This window comes from Myotis daubentonii, chromosome 2 (assembly GCF_963259705.1).
Source record: "Myotis daubentonii chromosome 2, mMyoDau2.1, whole genome shotgun sequence".
NCBI classification, from domain to species: Eukaryota; Metazoa; Chordata; class Mammalia; order Chiroptera; family Vespertilionidae; genus Myotis; species Myotis daubentonii.
In genome coordinates this window covers 189,823,262-189,841,233 of record NC_081841.1, presented here as the reverse complement: position 1 = coordinate 189,841,233, position 17,972 = coordinate 189,823,262, and the positions used below count along the sequence as shown (strand labels likewise).

The following is a 17,972-nucleotide window of genomic DNA, read 5'->3' as shown; positions in this document are numbered from 1 at the left end:
ACTTTAACCATAGAGATATATATTTATGTACGTTATATAATCTTTTTTGACATTATAAAATTTCCACAAAATTGGAGATTCATAAACTATAAAAACCTATTCCAAGTTTATCCACATTTCGAGACCTTTCTATGACTTTGGAAATGGGTCTGTAAATCTGCAAAAATTTAAACTTTCCATGAATTTCAACGAATTAGAAATACTGCAAACATAACCTTCCTTTGCATTTTTTCAGGATTTAAATTTGGGTGGCCAATGGGAGAAATAGGGAAGAAAGAATGGGAGTTATGACTCAAATGAGAATTACTGTATCTTAGAAGTTAAACTTATACTACATAAATTCATTTATAATTTCCCACTAATTCCTGTCCTTGCTCATTTGCTTAGTAAATAATTTTAAACAATAAAACTAATATCATAAATTTACATATTGATACAATGATAATATTCCCACTCAAAGGGAAAGAATGTGTTTTCCAAGGTTTATGTTTATATATTTTTTCTGTGTGTATAGTCAAAAATCTAGACTACATATGTTTCCAATTATATAAATTTAAGACTCTAAGATTTAAATGTCAAGTGGAAATTTTCTAAAAGTTTCTATGTGCAGCTGGATTTATATATTATTTGTTCAAGGTCAACTTCAGCAGAGCTGCCAATAATGTTATGCAAGATTCATTTGGCACACTTAGCATATTAATATCATTCTGTAAGTAATCTTGATATTTAAAGGAAAATCAAAATTATCTGACAATAAGCAATAACAAAATAAAAAATCCTCACTATACCAAACACTAAGGTATGTCTGCTAAAATATAAATAATACTATATTTGCCCTTAAATCACAGACTGCATATTTAATCTGCTGATCATTACAGTGGGAATGATCATTATACATTATAATGAGAATTTCAGCATCCCTTTGTCCTTGAAATCTTCTGAGATGACTATATTTATTTAGGAACTTTCCCATCAATACATGTTAGTTATAATGTTTTCCAAGAAACCTCTAAAGGCAGCAATTTTCAGGAATTTGGTAAAGGAGTGTGTATAGACAACTAAGAAATTTTCAAAAGGTTTTATTCAAAGATAGAGGCCCGATTTATGAAACTCGTGCAAGAGGCTCAGCCCTCGCAGCACCGGCTTCATCTGGAAGGTCGTCCGGATGGTTGTTCTGCTGTTCAGTTTAATTAGCATATTAGCTCTTTATTACTTAGGATAAGAATGTGTAAAGTCTTCTGGATGAAATTTTGCTTTCCATAATCTGCTCAAGGTCATTATTAGTGACAAGAATATTAACAAAGTTTTCCATTGACAAGATGCCATGTAGATCTATAATTTTTACACAATCAAATAGTCCTGAATAGCTTCTACTTAAAGATGATTAAGGCTATGCGTGAAATTATTACCATAGAGACCCTTCATCAAGTAATCCACAAAATATGTGAAGAAAACAGGAAGAATTGCTGATCTGAAATGCACCATCAAATTGGTTCCGAGACAGACATGGGTTCCTCAGCAAACTTAACTGCTTTAGGTATTCTTGAACTGTCTTCCTCCTAGATTTAAACACCTTTATACTTATTGGTGCTCCAAAGACACTATATGCCTTCAGTCCAGAGAGAATGTATGTGCATCTCTATGCATGAGAGATGATTTGATTAATTCATCAACGTGTGTGGGGTGGGAGGAGGGAGGATTAAATCTTTGTAAATAGTCAATAAAATCCTTCAACTTGTTAAAATAAAATGTTTTAAGAATAGTTTAATTTATGGGTCTTGCTGGATTGTAAAGCATCTTTAAGAGGTGAGACTTTTTAAATTATCTATGACACCAGCAACCAGCATCCATCAATCTTACCTGCTAGGCTCATCTTGACTCTGGAGGCAACAATTCATGCTATTCACCAAAAAGCTAAACAAACGACTGTACAAGGACTTGGCCAGGAGATCCCGGTAAAATTCCGCCATCTCTATAGTATGCCGCCGTGTGATCATATCCCCTGGGATAGTGGAGAGGAGAAGAGGTCTAAGAACAAGGGTTTCTCTCATTGAAAAGCAAGCAAAACTGTGCATATCCTATTCATCCCTCACCCACCCCCAAGCCCCAGAAGATGTTGAAAAATATACCAAGATTCTAATAAATGCGGTCTCGGTCAATTATTACATAACATGTTTCCCTTACATGTGTCATATACATTGCATCTTATTTGTTACAATTGTTGACCACAGCTTTTGACCTTTTGCAGACTGTTAATTTCCGTTCTCTTAGGGAACCAACTCTTTGAAGGGCCCCTCTTAACAAGTTTCCTGCTAACAGCTCACTGGTTTGGATACTGAATCATCCCCAAGGCATTTGGAAACCTGGCCATCTGGAAAATTAGTCATATTTTAAATATTTTCAAAGAAATGATCCAACTAACCAAAATGTGGGTCTGGAATGTGGGAACTCGGTTGGGCCTTAAGGGAGAAATTTCTGTGACATTCTCAAAGAGATGGCAATTGAAACCTTGAATAATAAGATTTTTAGAAGAGAACAGACTAGAGAAGAAAAAAATAAGTGAGGATGTTTTGGAACTGAGCCTATGACAGCATTTATGCTAGAGAGTGGAGAGGAAATGTGAACATCATATTCAAACTTTGTAGCCTTGGCCAACCTGGCTAACCATTGCAACTCAGGCTGAGCAGGGAGATAAGTGACAGGATGAAGACCACGTGAAATGAGGGTTAAGCTGTTAATCACAGACATGCACACAAGGGAGCAGAACTGCTTCAGAGACTGGTTGAAATAAGCAAACAAACAAACAAAACAACAGCAGATAATTGAGAGTCAGGGAGTTATACGTTCAAGGCCATGGGGATGGAACAACACACAATAGCAGTGAAAGCAGTGCGCTATCTATATTATAGAATTGGGGTCTCTAGAGTCAGAGTGATTACGGGCTCTAATGCGACACACATCTGGCACGTGTGTAAGGAGATGAGGGCAAATGTAAGCAGAGGAATCTGCATATATTAAATTATAGATATTAATGGAGGGTTCAATTTTTCATCAACAAGTCAGGAGATAAAAAAAAAAACAGTGCATTTGGATAACTTCAAGAAGCTTAGTGTGGATGGATGCAAGAACAGCAGTGGGAAAATGACTAAAAACGAAGAATAAAAGTTGGGTAAGGCCCAAGTAATAAAGGACCTCTTGTGCTGTCCTAAAGTGACAAGCTTAACTCCAAAGATGTTGGGAAATCTTTCAAAGACTGTTCCCATGGATTAAATCATGTTTGCAAAAAGCTTTTACCTGAAAGCAGTGTGAAAAGAAGGCAACATGAGATGAGGAAAAGATAAAAGATGAAGGAGACTGTTCCTGCCAAAATCTGGGGAGGGAATGATAAATTAAGGAAATGGTGACAGAAATGAAGGGAAGGCAGTAAGAATGACAGCTGTTTATGGAGTAGAGCTGGAGTGTGTCTGATTTACTCAGTGGAGAAGGAGGAGGAAGAGGTATCAAGAATGACTTTTGGCCCTGACCGGTTTGGCTCGGTAGATGGGGCGTCAGCCTGTGGACTGAAGAGTCCCAGATTCGATTTCAGTCAAGGGCATGTACCTTGGTTGCGGGCACATCCCCAGTGGGGAGTGTGCAGGAGGCAGCTGATTGATGTTTCTCTCTCATCGATGTTTCTGGCTCTCTATCCCTCTCCCTTCCTCTCTGTAAAGAATCAATAAAGTATATTTTAAAAAAAAAGAATGACTTTTGGACAACTGAGTGGATAACAGGCAGATTCACAGAGTTCAGAAACATGGAAGGGAACTCTAGATATGAAGCAGAAATTTGTAAGTCACATACCTAAATACCTGCAAGTAGGTCCAAGAGGAACAGAGGTAAGAAGAAGGGTGCTTTAGAGTAAAAAGATCAGGTGAATGGTGAGTTCCCAGAATTCCAATACAGAGGAAGGTTGGAAAGGCAATGATTTATAGTGAATAACTGAAGAGGATGGGGGAAAGCCACTCCCCTGGCCCCTTGACTAGAAATGCTTACAGCATAGAGGCATATTCTGGGGATTGGGTAACATTAGATTCTAATTCCAAAAATGCCATTTCTTAATGATTACAAAGTTCTTTAACCTCTTTGAGATCTTAGTTATGGAAATGAAAATGCCCACCTCTTAGAAACCTGTCAGAATTTTTAAAAATCCCCACATTTATAGCGGTTGTTACAATTCTTGTTGTAAGTGCCCAATAAATGGTAGCTATTTATTAAAAGTGTTGACATGGAGGGAAAAGGATGCTCTTCATTGAAGAGGACAGTGTGGCACCACATACACACAGGGACCCAATGTTTTCATTAAATCAATGCTCTTGGGTTGATGACTTTGTCTAAAATGACTGAGCAGCTAGAAAGGGTGACCAATTAGTCAAAATGGTCTCTCAAAAGCTCTGAGAGTTTAAGATATATAGTCAGATCAAGTGACCAAACAGGTTTTCAATGCTTTTCTCACTTGGCATTCAATTCACAGAAATCGTTTCACTGAGTGGGAAAAGGTAAGTTTGCATTTATTTTTTGTATTTCAAAGAAGACCAGGGTTGCACCAAGGTGAAAGCCAGAGTATTGGAAAAACGTACCTTTAAAATACTGAATATCAGTTGTTAGAGCAGACACCAGTTCATCTGCTGAGACTTGTAACATCCCAGCCACTACAATTAAAGCAGTGTGGAAAACTAAAGTTAGTATTTTGTTTAGAAAGAGAACATTGCACTTGATGGTTATGATTTATAAGCTTTACACAGACCCATTAGAAAATGTATGTATTAAAGAAAACGAAACAACCAACTTGTCAAATTCAACCAAAGAAACAGCCTGTAAGTAATCAAAGTGTTGATGAGTGTTAATGGGCTCCTGCATTAAGTCACCACTGGCTTTTTCTCTCCTTTCCCTCACAAATAGATATGGCAGTTTTCTCCCAATTCCCGATTAAAGGACTTTGATATGAGGTGAAGATATGCTGTTCACTGACAATCTGTGGTTTTAAGGTATTTTAAAGGGGGGAAAAATCAACACCAAAAAAACTGGGAGTGACTAACAGGCAACTTGAAAGGAGAGAGATTTTTGGCAAGATCTTTGCAGGAAAGCAATTATATTAGGTTTAAAATGTTTAGCTAATAACGTGCCCCCAAAATATACTGGGTGGCGGGGGTGGGGGTGGAGAATAGTTAGAATATAAATAAACCCAAGTATGTGCAAAAGAATCAACCTGTTAACGTGGTGGGCAGCAGGAGAACATAAATGTACATCTTGTTATTCATTCCCGTAGCCATTTATAAAAAAGAACAAAGTTACAGGGTTGTTTTTCCCCTCACCATTCTCACTGAATTCTGCTCTAGTGTTTATTCCACCAGGCTTTTCTGTACTGTGTCTCCATCTACTGGCAGGTCTGCAAAACTGCACACGTATTATGTCTGTTCCACTGACCTTGTTCTAGGAGTTGGAGGTCGGAAACAAATGCAGAGTCCTCCTCACTTAGAGACGTGAACCGAATGTCTCCAACGTGTAATATTGCTGCTAGAATCACAAGCAGATTCTCCACCTCCTGTGCATTTTATAAATAGAGAAAAGGAACAGGGTTGCTTAAAAGAAAATAGACGTAAAGAGTAAAAGCCCTTTAACACCCTAAAAGTAGGTTTAAAAAATGATATTACTGTGGTCAACTGCTCCTATTCTAGAAAAGCAATGAAATTATTGCATAATGCATTTCAGTATTTTCACTAGGACTTACAGAGAAAAATAAAGATCTGATGATAATGAATACTTCTCCACAAAAATACCTAAATTATGTCTGACTGTCTTAAAGTTAAAAATAAAATTTTAAAAAAATGTTTTTGATATTAGTAGGCTTGTGATTTTTCAGATCTCGAATGTTCGAATCTCTAATTCAAAATTAAAATCTCATAGTTCAATGCACATTTCCTGTAAACCAGTGTTTCGTTCCTTAAACAAAAGAGAGTGAGGAGGTGATGTTCTGACATGCATTACGTTTCCACAAAAGTATCAGAATGAAAACTGAATCATTGTGTCGTGGTGGTCTGACTGGCTGGACGTCCCTGGGAAGGTCAGGTTCACACGTCCTCCCAGGGCTGGCCAGGAACTGTGCACGGAGGCTAATCAGACCTCCCGGCTGCTCTGGCTGCTTCGCTACGGACCGTGGGCCATGGTGTCCGCCTTCTAGTTCTCTCTCTCATGGGATAAACTGTTACTGTGATTAAAGAATTTTTTTACTTCTCCTAGAAAATTAAGGATGGCATGATGAAAACAACTGCCTAGACAAATAAAATGCTAATTGCTTTTTAAAGGTATTTTAAGGAAAACTCAGAAAAAAATGAATTTGGCAAGAGCTATCTCTGAGCAGAAGGTAGAAGGAAGTAAAAGGATGTTTGCTGAGAGAAAATATCTGAGAATCTGGAACGCTGCATAAAAAAAATACCTTAAATTTGGTCTTGGACAGTCATTTGGTGGTAAGAATGAAAAGTCAGTAAAATGCTGTAAGCTAGAACATGCTTTTCTGGAATAATATGTACTTAGTGTGATGGTATCAATAGTAAAATTGGTCAAGTTCCATAAAGGGCAAGTGTCATAACCTTTTAAAGTTTTACTTATTTTCCTAACCTGCAATTTGGAAATAAAAAGCTCCTGCCTGTGGAAGTTTTACCAGGAACTACTCTTATTTTCTTTATAAATATATAGTTGAAACAATATACTCCATGGGACTTCATGAATTTCTCCAGAACCTCTACTTTCATCATAAGACATCGTTTGATCATCTTTAAAATAAGGCATTGACAACAACGATGGCCGAGTCATTTTCAGGTTAGCCCTCTATGATTTCGGCATGACTTAAAAGTGCTTTTTGGTAACTCCCAAATCATAAATGAGAGTTTCAAATTTAATTCATTTATGCTTGTTTAAATAACACTTTACCTGTTACACTACCTGACAACCCCCCCCCCCCACCACCACCTTTCTTTTAATGAGTTTTTTTTATTGATTTTAGAGAGAGAGGAAGGGAGAGGAATAGACAGAAACATCGATCAGCTGCCTCCTGCATGCCCCTTATTGGAGACTGAGCCTGCAACATAGGCATGTGCCCTGACAGGGAATCAGACTCATGACCTCTTGGTTCATGGGTTGTTGCTCAACCATTGAGCCACACTGGCTGGGCTCCCTTGATCTTTTAATAAACCCAGTAACTCGTTAAATGTTCTAGGCCCCCCCCTCCCCCCACCCCCGCCGCCATGAGATAGGCACTTCTGGACACACCCACAGGAAGGCTTTGCTCTGCCTGCAAGGATCTTACAGTTTAGTGGTGGAGAGCAGAGGTGTGAAAGCTAGCCTTAACATGAATTAAAGTGCAGTAAAAACTATGACAGGGACACAGATAAATTGCTCTGAGAGTAGGGGGCACCTTGAGCAACACTCACACGCCTCCTTGCTGGCGGGCTAGGCTGGTGGTGATGGAGGGAAGAGGTGGAGGTGCCTTCGTGAACAGAACTCCCAAGACCACAATCACTTACAAGGCCTTGATACAAGGCCCTCGCCCGCCTAGAAATACCTTCCTTCCAATCGCATTGGACATGATGAATCCCTAGGAAGTAGACTCCATTGTCATCATCCCAGTCTCCCCAAAGGGTCAAGATGAAGGGATTGTCTTTTGTTAAAATGCCCATATCTCTTTTACCAAGAAGGTTGTTGGATTCTCTATTCGCTATCTTAGGTGGGAGGTATATTTTGCTTGTCCTGCCTTTAAGGATCAATCATGGATTTTTAAAGCCCTGTTTCCAAGGACCTGGTACTCTGGCAGAATGGTTCCTCACCCACCTCTACATCCCAGTTTCCTATAAGACAGCAGACATTTCAGGCATGGAGAAAGGGGGGAATAACAAAAAATTCAACAGCAGCAAGTGGAAAGACAGGAAGGTGCAAAGGGGTAGGAGTTAGTAAAAGACAAACACATAGATTGGATAATCAGAGAACAAACAAACAAAAAAGCCATATGATTGCCCTTCCCAGAATTTCAATCACTAATGGGGTAAGGGTGGAGTGAAGCAAAGAGCCCAGAGCTAATTCATTTACGGTGAGTCCCCATCTCCTTCCCCTCCCTTTTCGGCACCTTCCCACCCCTTCCTACCCATTCACTGCCCCATTAGCCTTATCTATGTGGGCAAGAGAAAAACATACAAATACCCAAAGCAATTAAGTTAGTGGTTTAAGGAAAAGAAAAATAACTTTTAAAAAACTATAACTAAATTTGGGTTTCTGGGCTACTGGCACACCCAAGTTACCCATGCAATCTCATATCAATTGTTAATGAGGAACTGGCCATAATTCAAGAAACACCATATTCAATAAGGGGAATCAGATAAGGTGTAAGGGAAAGAGATTTGGGGGAATTCTGAGAAGTCACAAGGCTTAGATCACTTCATATTTCTTATTCACTAGACCTGTGCCATACAATTCAGTAACCATTCACCACACAATACCATTTCAATTTAAATTAATTAAAACAATGAAAAATTAAAAATCCATTCCCTCACTCTCATTAGCCACATTCCAAGTATCCAGTGCCCACAGGTGACCATGGCTACCATACTGTACAACGCAGATCCAGGACATTGATATTATCCTAGAAATTTATACATGTTAAATTATATTTCTCAGTTTCATAATGCTTGCATGTATTTGGTAATTCTTTAAAAGTAAAAAAAGGACTACAATGTGTTGACTGCTCAAGGGATGGGGTAGGGGGAGGTGGAGAAGGGTTCAGGGGGCATAAATAGTGATAAATGAAAAATTTGACTTGGGGTGGTGAACACTCAATACAGTGTACAGACCATGTGCACCTAACATGTATGATTTTGTTAACCAGCCTCACCACAATAAATTCAATTAAAAGGGGCGAAAAAGCTTTATATTATTCAGGAAGATATTGTAATACAGTGATTCTCACCAATAAATAGTTCCTTCAGCTCTGTCGATTTTCTCTTACGCTTGTCAATGTAAAGTTCTTTTCATCTGTGTGGCTCACAGGGTTCATTTGGGAGAAGGGCTCCTTGGCCACCCTCTGGAGGTAGCAGCCCCTCCTCTTGTCACTCCCTATTGGTCTTCACAGTACCTGTGACCTGACCACCTTGGGTATGTCTACCTCCCCACTAGAATGTAAACTCCAGGGGCAGAGATCAGATTGGGGTTCATTCTCTGCTGACTCACCAGTGTGTGCAACCACATCCGGAATGTGATAGGGACTCGGTAAAAGTTTTTGAAAGATTAACTTTAATAAATTAGTGCAAGGTTGTTTTCTCAGTGAAATATTTATAACTCACCAAGTTACTGAAGCCAACTACATTCAAGGCTTGTTTCAAAACAGCAAACCTCTCCCTGTTCAGGGAATGCTCTGCTGTTGATAGGTCGTCTCTTAGGGTCTGGTTCAAATACCTGTGAAGATAAAGCGCACACAGCATTATAGCTTGGCTCCTGGTCAAGCTGCAGTGGTGACAAGTCACTGCGGCCACAGTTGGCCTCCAGGATAATGCAAATCGCCTGGACATTGCGCACCCATGTGTTTATAAGGCTTGGATACATAATAGCACATGATGTTTCAGGAAGGAAACAAAAACGGCTCTTGTTGTACCAGAACATATTTACACTCTTTTACTCGGTTCTCACCTTAGCTGCACCCTTCCTTCTGAAAAGAGAAGGTCAGGGTGTTTTATGTATTTCACACAGAAATTTAGTGGGTCCTATCATACGCGGTGTCATTAATATGTTTATTAAAGAGCGTTAATTTAAAGTAATTTATTATTTCTTCTTGTCGGTATCTTTTAATTACAAAGTGGTTGGTTATGTCATTGATTTATTCCTTTCATTCAACAAACACATAAGAATCGCCTGCCAAATATGCAATGCTAGCCAGCTGAGGATATAAAGATAAAGAGCTCACCCCTGGAAGCTCAACAGCCAAAACAAAAATATGTATCCAGGGCAAAGGCAAGAGAAGAGGTAGCTACAACACAGTATGGAACTAGAACAATAGACATGAATGGGAGGGGTTAGCAAGTGGCCCAGGAGGGGACCAAACCTTGAAGAACATGATGAGGAATGGTTGTAGGAGAGAAAGAAGCTTTGGTTTCAAGAACTGACACTTCAATAAGAATCTGCCAAACAAATGTTTAAGGACATTCATTAAAAATTAGCAACACACACAAAGGAACACAGGATTGAGTGTGCGTGACATATATGGGAAGCTTGGGAAGATCAGCAAAATTGCAGTCTAGGGCAGTGGTCAGCAAACTTCGGCTCGCGAGCCACATGCGGCTCTTTGGCCCCTTGAGTGTGGCTCTTCCACAAAATACCACGTGCGTGCGCGCATGTACAGTGCGATTGAAACTTCGTGGCCCATGCGCAGAAGTCGGTATTTTGTGGAAGAGCCCCACTCAAGGGGCCAAAGAGCCGCATGTGGCTTGCGAGCCGCAGTTTGCCGACCACTGGTGGTGATGGGAGCAGAAATGGATGAGGTTGGGGACGTAGCCAGAGTTTCGTATGCCTTGCAGAAGAGTTTCAACTATGTCTTGGAGGTAATGGGTAGTGCTAATGGTCGTGAAACAAAGAAATGATGAGCAGATTGTCGTTTCAGATAGAACATTCTGGTATCCCCGTGAAAGATTACCTGGAAAGAGATAAGGCAACTAAGAGTGCTAGGTGATCCAGTGAGAGACCACCAGTGGTGAAGAAAAGAAGAAGATATAGAGAGGCATCCAGGAGGCTGAATTTGCAGGATGAGGGGGCAGATTGGATACAGGGGGGAGAGAAAGGAGATGTGTCAATGGTGCCTTTCAAGTTTCTATCTGGGGAAAAGAATGGACTGTGGACTCATTCAACCAAAGAGTGTTCTCAAGAGGAAGAGGAAATCTCTTGACAGAGAAAGTCTTATATTTTATGTTAGTCCTGTTGACTTTGAACTTCTTATTAAAGTTCAAGTGGAGTTCAAAGAAATGATTGGCCTTAGGGACCTGAAACTCAGAAAAGATTCGAGAATAAAATCTGGAAATCATCACCATGCAAAAAAAAAAACATGGAGTGAATGAACTGGCGATGCTAAAATTTTAGGGGTGAAGAAAGAGTTGAGTGTTCAGGGAGGAAGTAGAGAAATTAAACGTAATCAGTCATCACAACAAAGGGAGCACATATTTAGAAGACTGACATGGACAGAGAATAAACCGTAGTCAAAGGAAGCAGTTGGTGGTGTGGGGAGGACACGGACTGGAGGCTGTGGTGTGGAAGTGGGGTCTGTGCGGACTTCTTTTTATCAATCATGGCTGTGAAGGATAGAGATAAAACAGTCCAGTCTGTGGGGTGTGGAGTGGGAGAGATCCAAATATTCATATGCTGAGACAGAAACACATAAAGATGGGATAAAAAACTAAGAGAAAGGGAGTTGTTGGGGGAGGTGTGGCGAAGAGAAGGAAGTGGCTGAGGAAGGGAGAGGGTTTGAATCAGGACTACAGTGGAGGGTGAGTTTCCCACTGAGAAAGGTGAGGAATCAGGGGTCCAACGGTGGTGGCATCTCAGGGGGGAAGAGGAGCCACTGTTTCGTGGCTTCAGTTTTCCTAATGAAGGTCTTAATAGTAAGAAATTATAGCCACTCTCAAGTCTCCTTATTCTCGTAACAGTTTTTACTTCAGTTAAATGCTGGGTGGAAGCAGCAATGTGAAATTAATCTTGGTAGTTGTAGACATGGCTGTTAATTATGTAATAGTCCAGGAGGAATTCAACCAAAATAGAGACTTTTAGAGGGCAGTTTGCCTGATGGCAGGAATGATGCTTTGAAATTGCTCTTTCTTCTCTGTAGCCAGAACATTTGTTGGCATGAAAATTGTCAAAAATATAGAACTCAGTGTCTTCTACAAAACTTTTAAATTTCTCCCACTCTTCAACAGTATCTGGGATGATTTCACTGGAAATATCATTTTTAGTTATCAGCAAAACTAGCTTAAAATGAGGTTAGTATAAAAAATTAAAAGTTTTTTTTTGAAATTAAAAGTACTCATTTCCCTTTGACATCATTTAACAGCAAAACCACATACAAGGACAGAAAAATACTTGAAGAATATGCCTATTAAAATATTACAACTAAGAATCTGAAGACTCAGAGTGCCGGGAGCCGGTCCATCCTTGCTGTTTCAAGGGACCTGGCATATATGGCATATGGTTCTTAATATGTTTGCTCACCTCCTTGGCGCTGTGTTTTAACCAAGGTCACCTCTCAGAGAAAGGTTGAATCCCCAGGTAGGGATTTTCCCCTGAAGTTAGGGAGGGAATAAAACCCCTCAACTAAGTGCCAGGCGGGTAATTAATCCCTTTAACTACGAATAATCATGCTTAAACTACATAATCTTTTCTCCCTGGAATGGAGATAAGAAACGCCCTAACCTTTGTAATAGAGATTGATAGGATTGAATCAACTGGTATAAATACAGTTGTAACAAGACAGAAACACTCAGAACTTAGAACAGAATCAAGAAGACAGAATCTACACGGAGCCTAGAGACAGAACTTTGCTGGAGAGAGCATGCCGGAGGATCCTGGAGAGGGACTGGCCTCGGAGCCTAGAGACAGAGCCTAGCGGGAGAACATGGCAAGGGATCCTGGACTGAACCTGACTACAGAGATTGGCAGGAGAACCTGACTGGAACCTGGACACTGAACCTGACTGGAGAGCCTGGACAGAACCTGGCTGGAGAACCTAGCGAGGGAACATGGCTACAGAACCTCGCTGGAGATCCGAAGCAGAACCTCTCTGGAGATCCTGGCTGGAGATCCTGGCTAGGCTGCTGATCAACTGAACGCTATCTCCGTGCCCTTCCTTCTTCGCCGACTCCGTCCACACCTTTGGGGACCCCTGGACCCACTGGGGCTGGACCCCGGCATCAGAGTTGAGTCCCTTTTGCCCCTTTCTGATGACATTTTAAACCTTTTATTATTTATAAAATGGAGAAAATAGATAAAAAATAAAATTTAAAAATTCTTCATGTTTAGTTCATGATGCTTCTATGAGGATGAAATAAGATACTGTGCATGGTATGCGTTCTGTAGTCAGCATGCAATGTATATGCAAGATATGAGTATTTCTTGGAAAGAAAATATTTTGCATTTGTGGGGAGCTCTTAGTCAAAGTGCTCTGTGCAACAAAGCTCTTAATCACACTAATAACTAAGCCGAATGAAGTGAGAGACATTTTGAGAAATTTTAACAAATGCTTTCAATAATGAAAAATGTTTTAATCTATAAGATATGCTTTTCTGTTTTCTTAGGTAAAAGTAATAGATAGAAGGAAAAGATCATAGTTCTCACTTCTTGACTAATTTTCCCTGATGTGAATCACTTGAAAGTTGACAATCACATGTGCATTTCCAGGCATTTTTAACACTTAAAAATAGGAATGATTGTGGTTGTGGGTTACAGATCAACTATACCTCCTTGATATTTTCCCACTAATCTCAACACAGTGGTTGAAAACCACCCTAAATAAATCTCTGCAAGTATTTTATCTGAGCTTCCAACTTTGTCACCTATTAATTGTCCCACAATTCCCAGCATTCAAACCTTAGTACTCAGTGTTCGATATATTTTCAATTAACATTTCATGACTCCAAATCATAAACTTATAGCTCAATCTGCTTTTTTAATTACCTCATTTTAACTCATAACTTGGCACAGTAATGTTTGGCAACATACAAATATCTCAATGTCCAGAGTCAGGAACATCAGAGACTTTATCATTGGTTGAATCAAGAATCATTGTCATTTTGTTTCTAACACTGGCAGATCCAGGGAATGCTCTAGATGTTGTTTCTACTTTGGAGTACAAGACTGTGACATGTGGGCTGTATAATATTAAAAGTTACAGATGGATGTATACTGTTTGATTAATTCCACTCAAAGAGAAAAGCCACGTGTCAAATCATTGACTGGATATTTAAAAGCACTTCTTCAGTTAATATCTCCACATTGATCATGACAAGAGCTAGTATTGTGCCCATTCGAGGTCTAAGGAAATCAAAACTTGTTTAACGTAACCACTCCAGTCATTAGCCAACCAACACACACTCTGTCCTAACTCCTCAGCTCTTCTCAAGCTCAATTATATGTTTCCTGCAGGGGAGATGGCAGGGAAAGAGAGATTGAACAGCCTCATTAGGCATCTTCCTAACTTATATTATTCGCTTGAAAATGTGGGAGGACAAAAACTAAGCAATGAAGTTATTATGAAATATAAATATATTTTAATTGAATGCAAAATCTCATGAAGTTTGAAGATTTCACAAGGCATTTCACTATTAATGTACTATTTTCTGACCCAACTCTCTACTTGCTTTACTAGTGTGAATCGGGATAGCTCACAGCTCAGCAGAAGCCTGGGACATGCCGCAGGGCCCAGCTTCCTCTCCGAGAGGTCCCTGGGAAGACCCCGGTGAGATGTCCAGGCATGACCCAAGCATCTTTGACATAAGAATGGAATTCAGTGATAGCTGGTTTCAGTCCTGCTCCAATGACTTGCCTACCTCATTTATTAGTTCTAGAAAAGTGTTTTATAGTTTCTTTGGGGTTTCATACTTTCTTTGTTTACCACATTTGATAGTGGTTTGTTTTTTTTGTTGTTTTTTAGCAAGTTTATAAATCTCATTTTTATAGATCAGCATGAAAAAGCACACCTGCATCAAATATACAAATATCTTTGTTTTCATTTGCAAGAAACAAAATAGCAAACAAAATAAAAATGTGTCAAAATTGAGCAGTGCAAAATTCTGTTTGGGCTTTGTATAAGAAAAAATTTTCATTGCAAGTTAAATTTATTTAAAATAAGTCAGTAACCACCAATGTTGACTATGTGCTATTTCTAATGAATTATTCCGTTGTTCCAATTTGTTGACTGTCATGGCAAGTAGCGTTACAGTGATATATCTTCCAAGGTACGTCAAATTTATAGACAAAATCATGTGTGAACTGTGTGTGACTGTACTGTGTACATGTGAATGTGTGTGAGAGTTTGTGCTGATACTTATGCTTTGTGGTAAAGAAAAGAAGATCCTGAACTAAGTTTTTTAGGCCCTCTGAGAACATATGGATAAACTTAAGTCATGCATTAAATCACAGGAGAATTTTCCTGTGTTAACAAGAGTACACAATGAAAACTCCTTGAGAATGTACTGCATAAAGGGACAAATTAAAACCGCTACCCCCTAGCCCAGTGATGGCGAACCTATGACACGCATGTCCGAGGTGACACACGAACTCATTTTTTTGGTTGATTTTTCTTTGTTAAATGGCATTTAAATATTTAAAATAAATATCAAAAATATAAGTCTTTGTTTTACTATGGTTGCAAATATCAGAAAAATTCTTTATGTGACACGGCACCAGAGTTAAGTTAGGGTTTTTCAAAATGCTGGCTGACATGCCGAGCTCAAAAGGTTCGCCATCACTGCCCTAGCCTATGGTGCCACTCCTACATAAAGACTGGAAATTCAAGGTAGCATGATCTGAATATCAAATACAAACAATGGCCATTTGCAAAAACTCTACCTTGGAATTTCAAGGCCCTGTGACCCCCCTGATGCCCCTGCCTGCTGTCTCACAGTGTTGCATTCACACGGCAAACTGGCAACCAGCAGATGAGTCAGTTCTGGAGATCTAGCACATAGAGTAGTGATTTCAGTCAACAATACTGGACTATTACTTCAAAGTTGCTAGGTGACTAGATTATAATCATTCTCACCGCGAAAAAGAAATAATAATTAGGTGACAATTATTGCAGTATATCAGTGGTTCTCAACCTTCTGGCCCTTTAAATACAGTTCCTCATGTTGTGACTCAACCATAAAATTATTTTCGTTGCTACTTCATAACTGTAACGTTGCTACTGTTATGAATCATAATGTAAATATCTTGATATGCAGGATGGTCTTAGGCGACCCCTGTGAAATGTTTTCTTATACAAAGCCCAAAGGGGTCGCGACCCACAGGTTGAGAACCGCTGCAGTATATAAATGTATCAAACCAACATGTTTACACCTTAAACTTGCAGTATGTTATATGTCAACTATAAAGAAAGAAGAAAGGAAGAAAGGGAGAGAAAGAAAGAAAGTAAGAAAGAAAAAAGGAAAGGAAGGAAGAAAAAAAAAAAAGGAAAGAAAAGAAAACCAACTAAGAGAATAAACAAAAAAACAGCTGCTCTGCCCAGGTTCACCAGGCACCCCCACTCAGAGGCAGGAAAGGACTGCTTGTGTGCCTGCATGTGCCCAAGGCACACACACGGGGAATGAAGACTCACATCTAAAGAAAAGATATACAATGTCCTTAAAAGCACGAGGGCGGCCCGTTTACCAAGTCAGAGGCTCATAGACTATAAACAGGATGTTTTGCTCAGTGTTTTATCAGAAGCATAAATACAAAAGAACAAGGTCTTCTCTCCTGTGGGCAAAGCTGCCTTGACTCGGGGACATTTAATATGTAAACAGAAACCAGGTAAGGCAAAAATCAAACAGTTGGCAACAATAAAGAGAACCCTGTTTACGGTTTACTAACGAAGATGGCAAAGTGCTGCTTCTCGCCCCCCCATCCCCACCTTACTCCTCAAACAGAAATTCTGTTCTTTATTGTCTTGAAACTACCTGGAAAGTATTAACAAACTCTAAATCCTCCCCGCTCCCAACAGAATATGATTAAGATTGTTATTAACATAGTTTCAGATACACAAGTCTCCACCAATGAGAATGTTAATATGTTAGCTGCAAACTGTTTTGATTGGAAAGAGGAAACCCTGCCAGTGGTCTTCAGGAAAAGCACGGAATCGTTTAATAAATTCAGGAAAAGAACAGAATCCATTTAATAAATTACGCATTCGGGGAGACTTTGGGTCTTATGACATTCCCAGAATAGTTTGTCCATATTTTTCTAATCAGTCAGTATATTTCGTCAAAACATCTGGTGGAACAAATTAAACTCTTACCATCTTTCAAATAGTGAGTGGTTATGGTTAACTAACTTCTTTCCTGACCATTCAGAGAGCTAGGGGTGGAGACACAGGAACGCAGTGGCTGTGTCCTGCACCAAGGGCCTCGGACAAGTGTGGAGGGGCCCACACCCCTGCCTGCATCCAGTCCCCAAGCCTGTGTCGGGCTTGGGCCCCCGCTGCCACCGGAAGAAGCAGCTTTTCCTTCGCACAGAGAACTGAGAGTGCGAAGGGGGAAAGGTTCTGCTCAGGATGTGTGGCGTGGTCTGGCTTTCATGAGCTTGTTTCTAACAAGCCGAGGCCCAGGGCTGCAGCGGTGAGGGGTGGTGGAGGAGGAGCTTTCTGTAATTCACCCGCAGTGAGTCTCAGGCTTGCTCCTGCTCTGTGGATGGGGATGGGCAGCATATATGCACGTAGACATATGGGTCAGCCAAGCTTGAACAGGTGCTACCATCCCCCTCAGGGGAAATGGTGATGAAAAAGCATAGTGTAAGGTGTTGTGAAAGGTCACGTCTGTAACACTATCATGAAGGATAAACATAACCCTGTGTCTTAAATACTGACTGAGGTTGGCACGGACAAGGAAGCTGCTGTAATATGTAAATATTACAGAATAGGCCATTGAAACACAGGAGCACTTACTGAGTTACTACTGATATATGCATTGTTTCCTGAGTTCTTCTGGGACCCACCCATGAACTTGCATCAAATGATTATGTACTGCCGGGCTGGTATGGCTCAGGGGTTGAGCATCGACCTATGAACCACGAGGTCACAGTTAGATTCCCAGTCAGGGCACATGCCCAGGTTGCAGGCTCAGTCCCCAGTAGGGGGTGTGCAGGAGGCAGCTGATCAATGATTTTTCTCTCATCATTGATGTTTATCTCTCTCTCCCTCTCCCTTCCTCTCTGAAATCAAT

The 17,972-nt window shown here is 40.0% G+C and overlaps 1 protein-coding gene across 1 annotated transcript in view; it reads right to left on the bottom strand.

Annotated features, from left to right (window-relative positions):
* MYO16 (myosin XVI) overlaps positions 1–17,972 on the bottom strand; it is a 424,936-nt gene that overhangs the window by 240,734 nt on the left and 166,230 nt on the right. Inside the window, exons 16-19 of the mRNA XM_059685100.1 lie at positions 9,366–9,477; positions 5,464–5,581; positions 4,617–4,688; positions 1,861–2,002 (exon numbers count right to left, since the gene is read on the bottom strand). Coding sequence (XP_059541083.1) covers positions 1,861–2,002; positions 4,617–4,688; positions 5,464–5,581; positions 9,366–9,477 — 444 coding nt within the window. The remainder of the gene's footprint in view (positions 1–1,860; positions 2,003–4,616; positions 4,689–5,463; positions 5,582–9,365; positions 9,478–17,972) is intronic.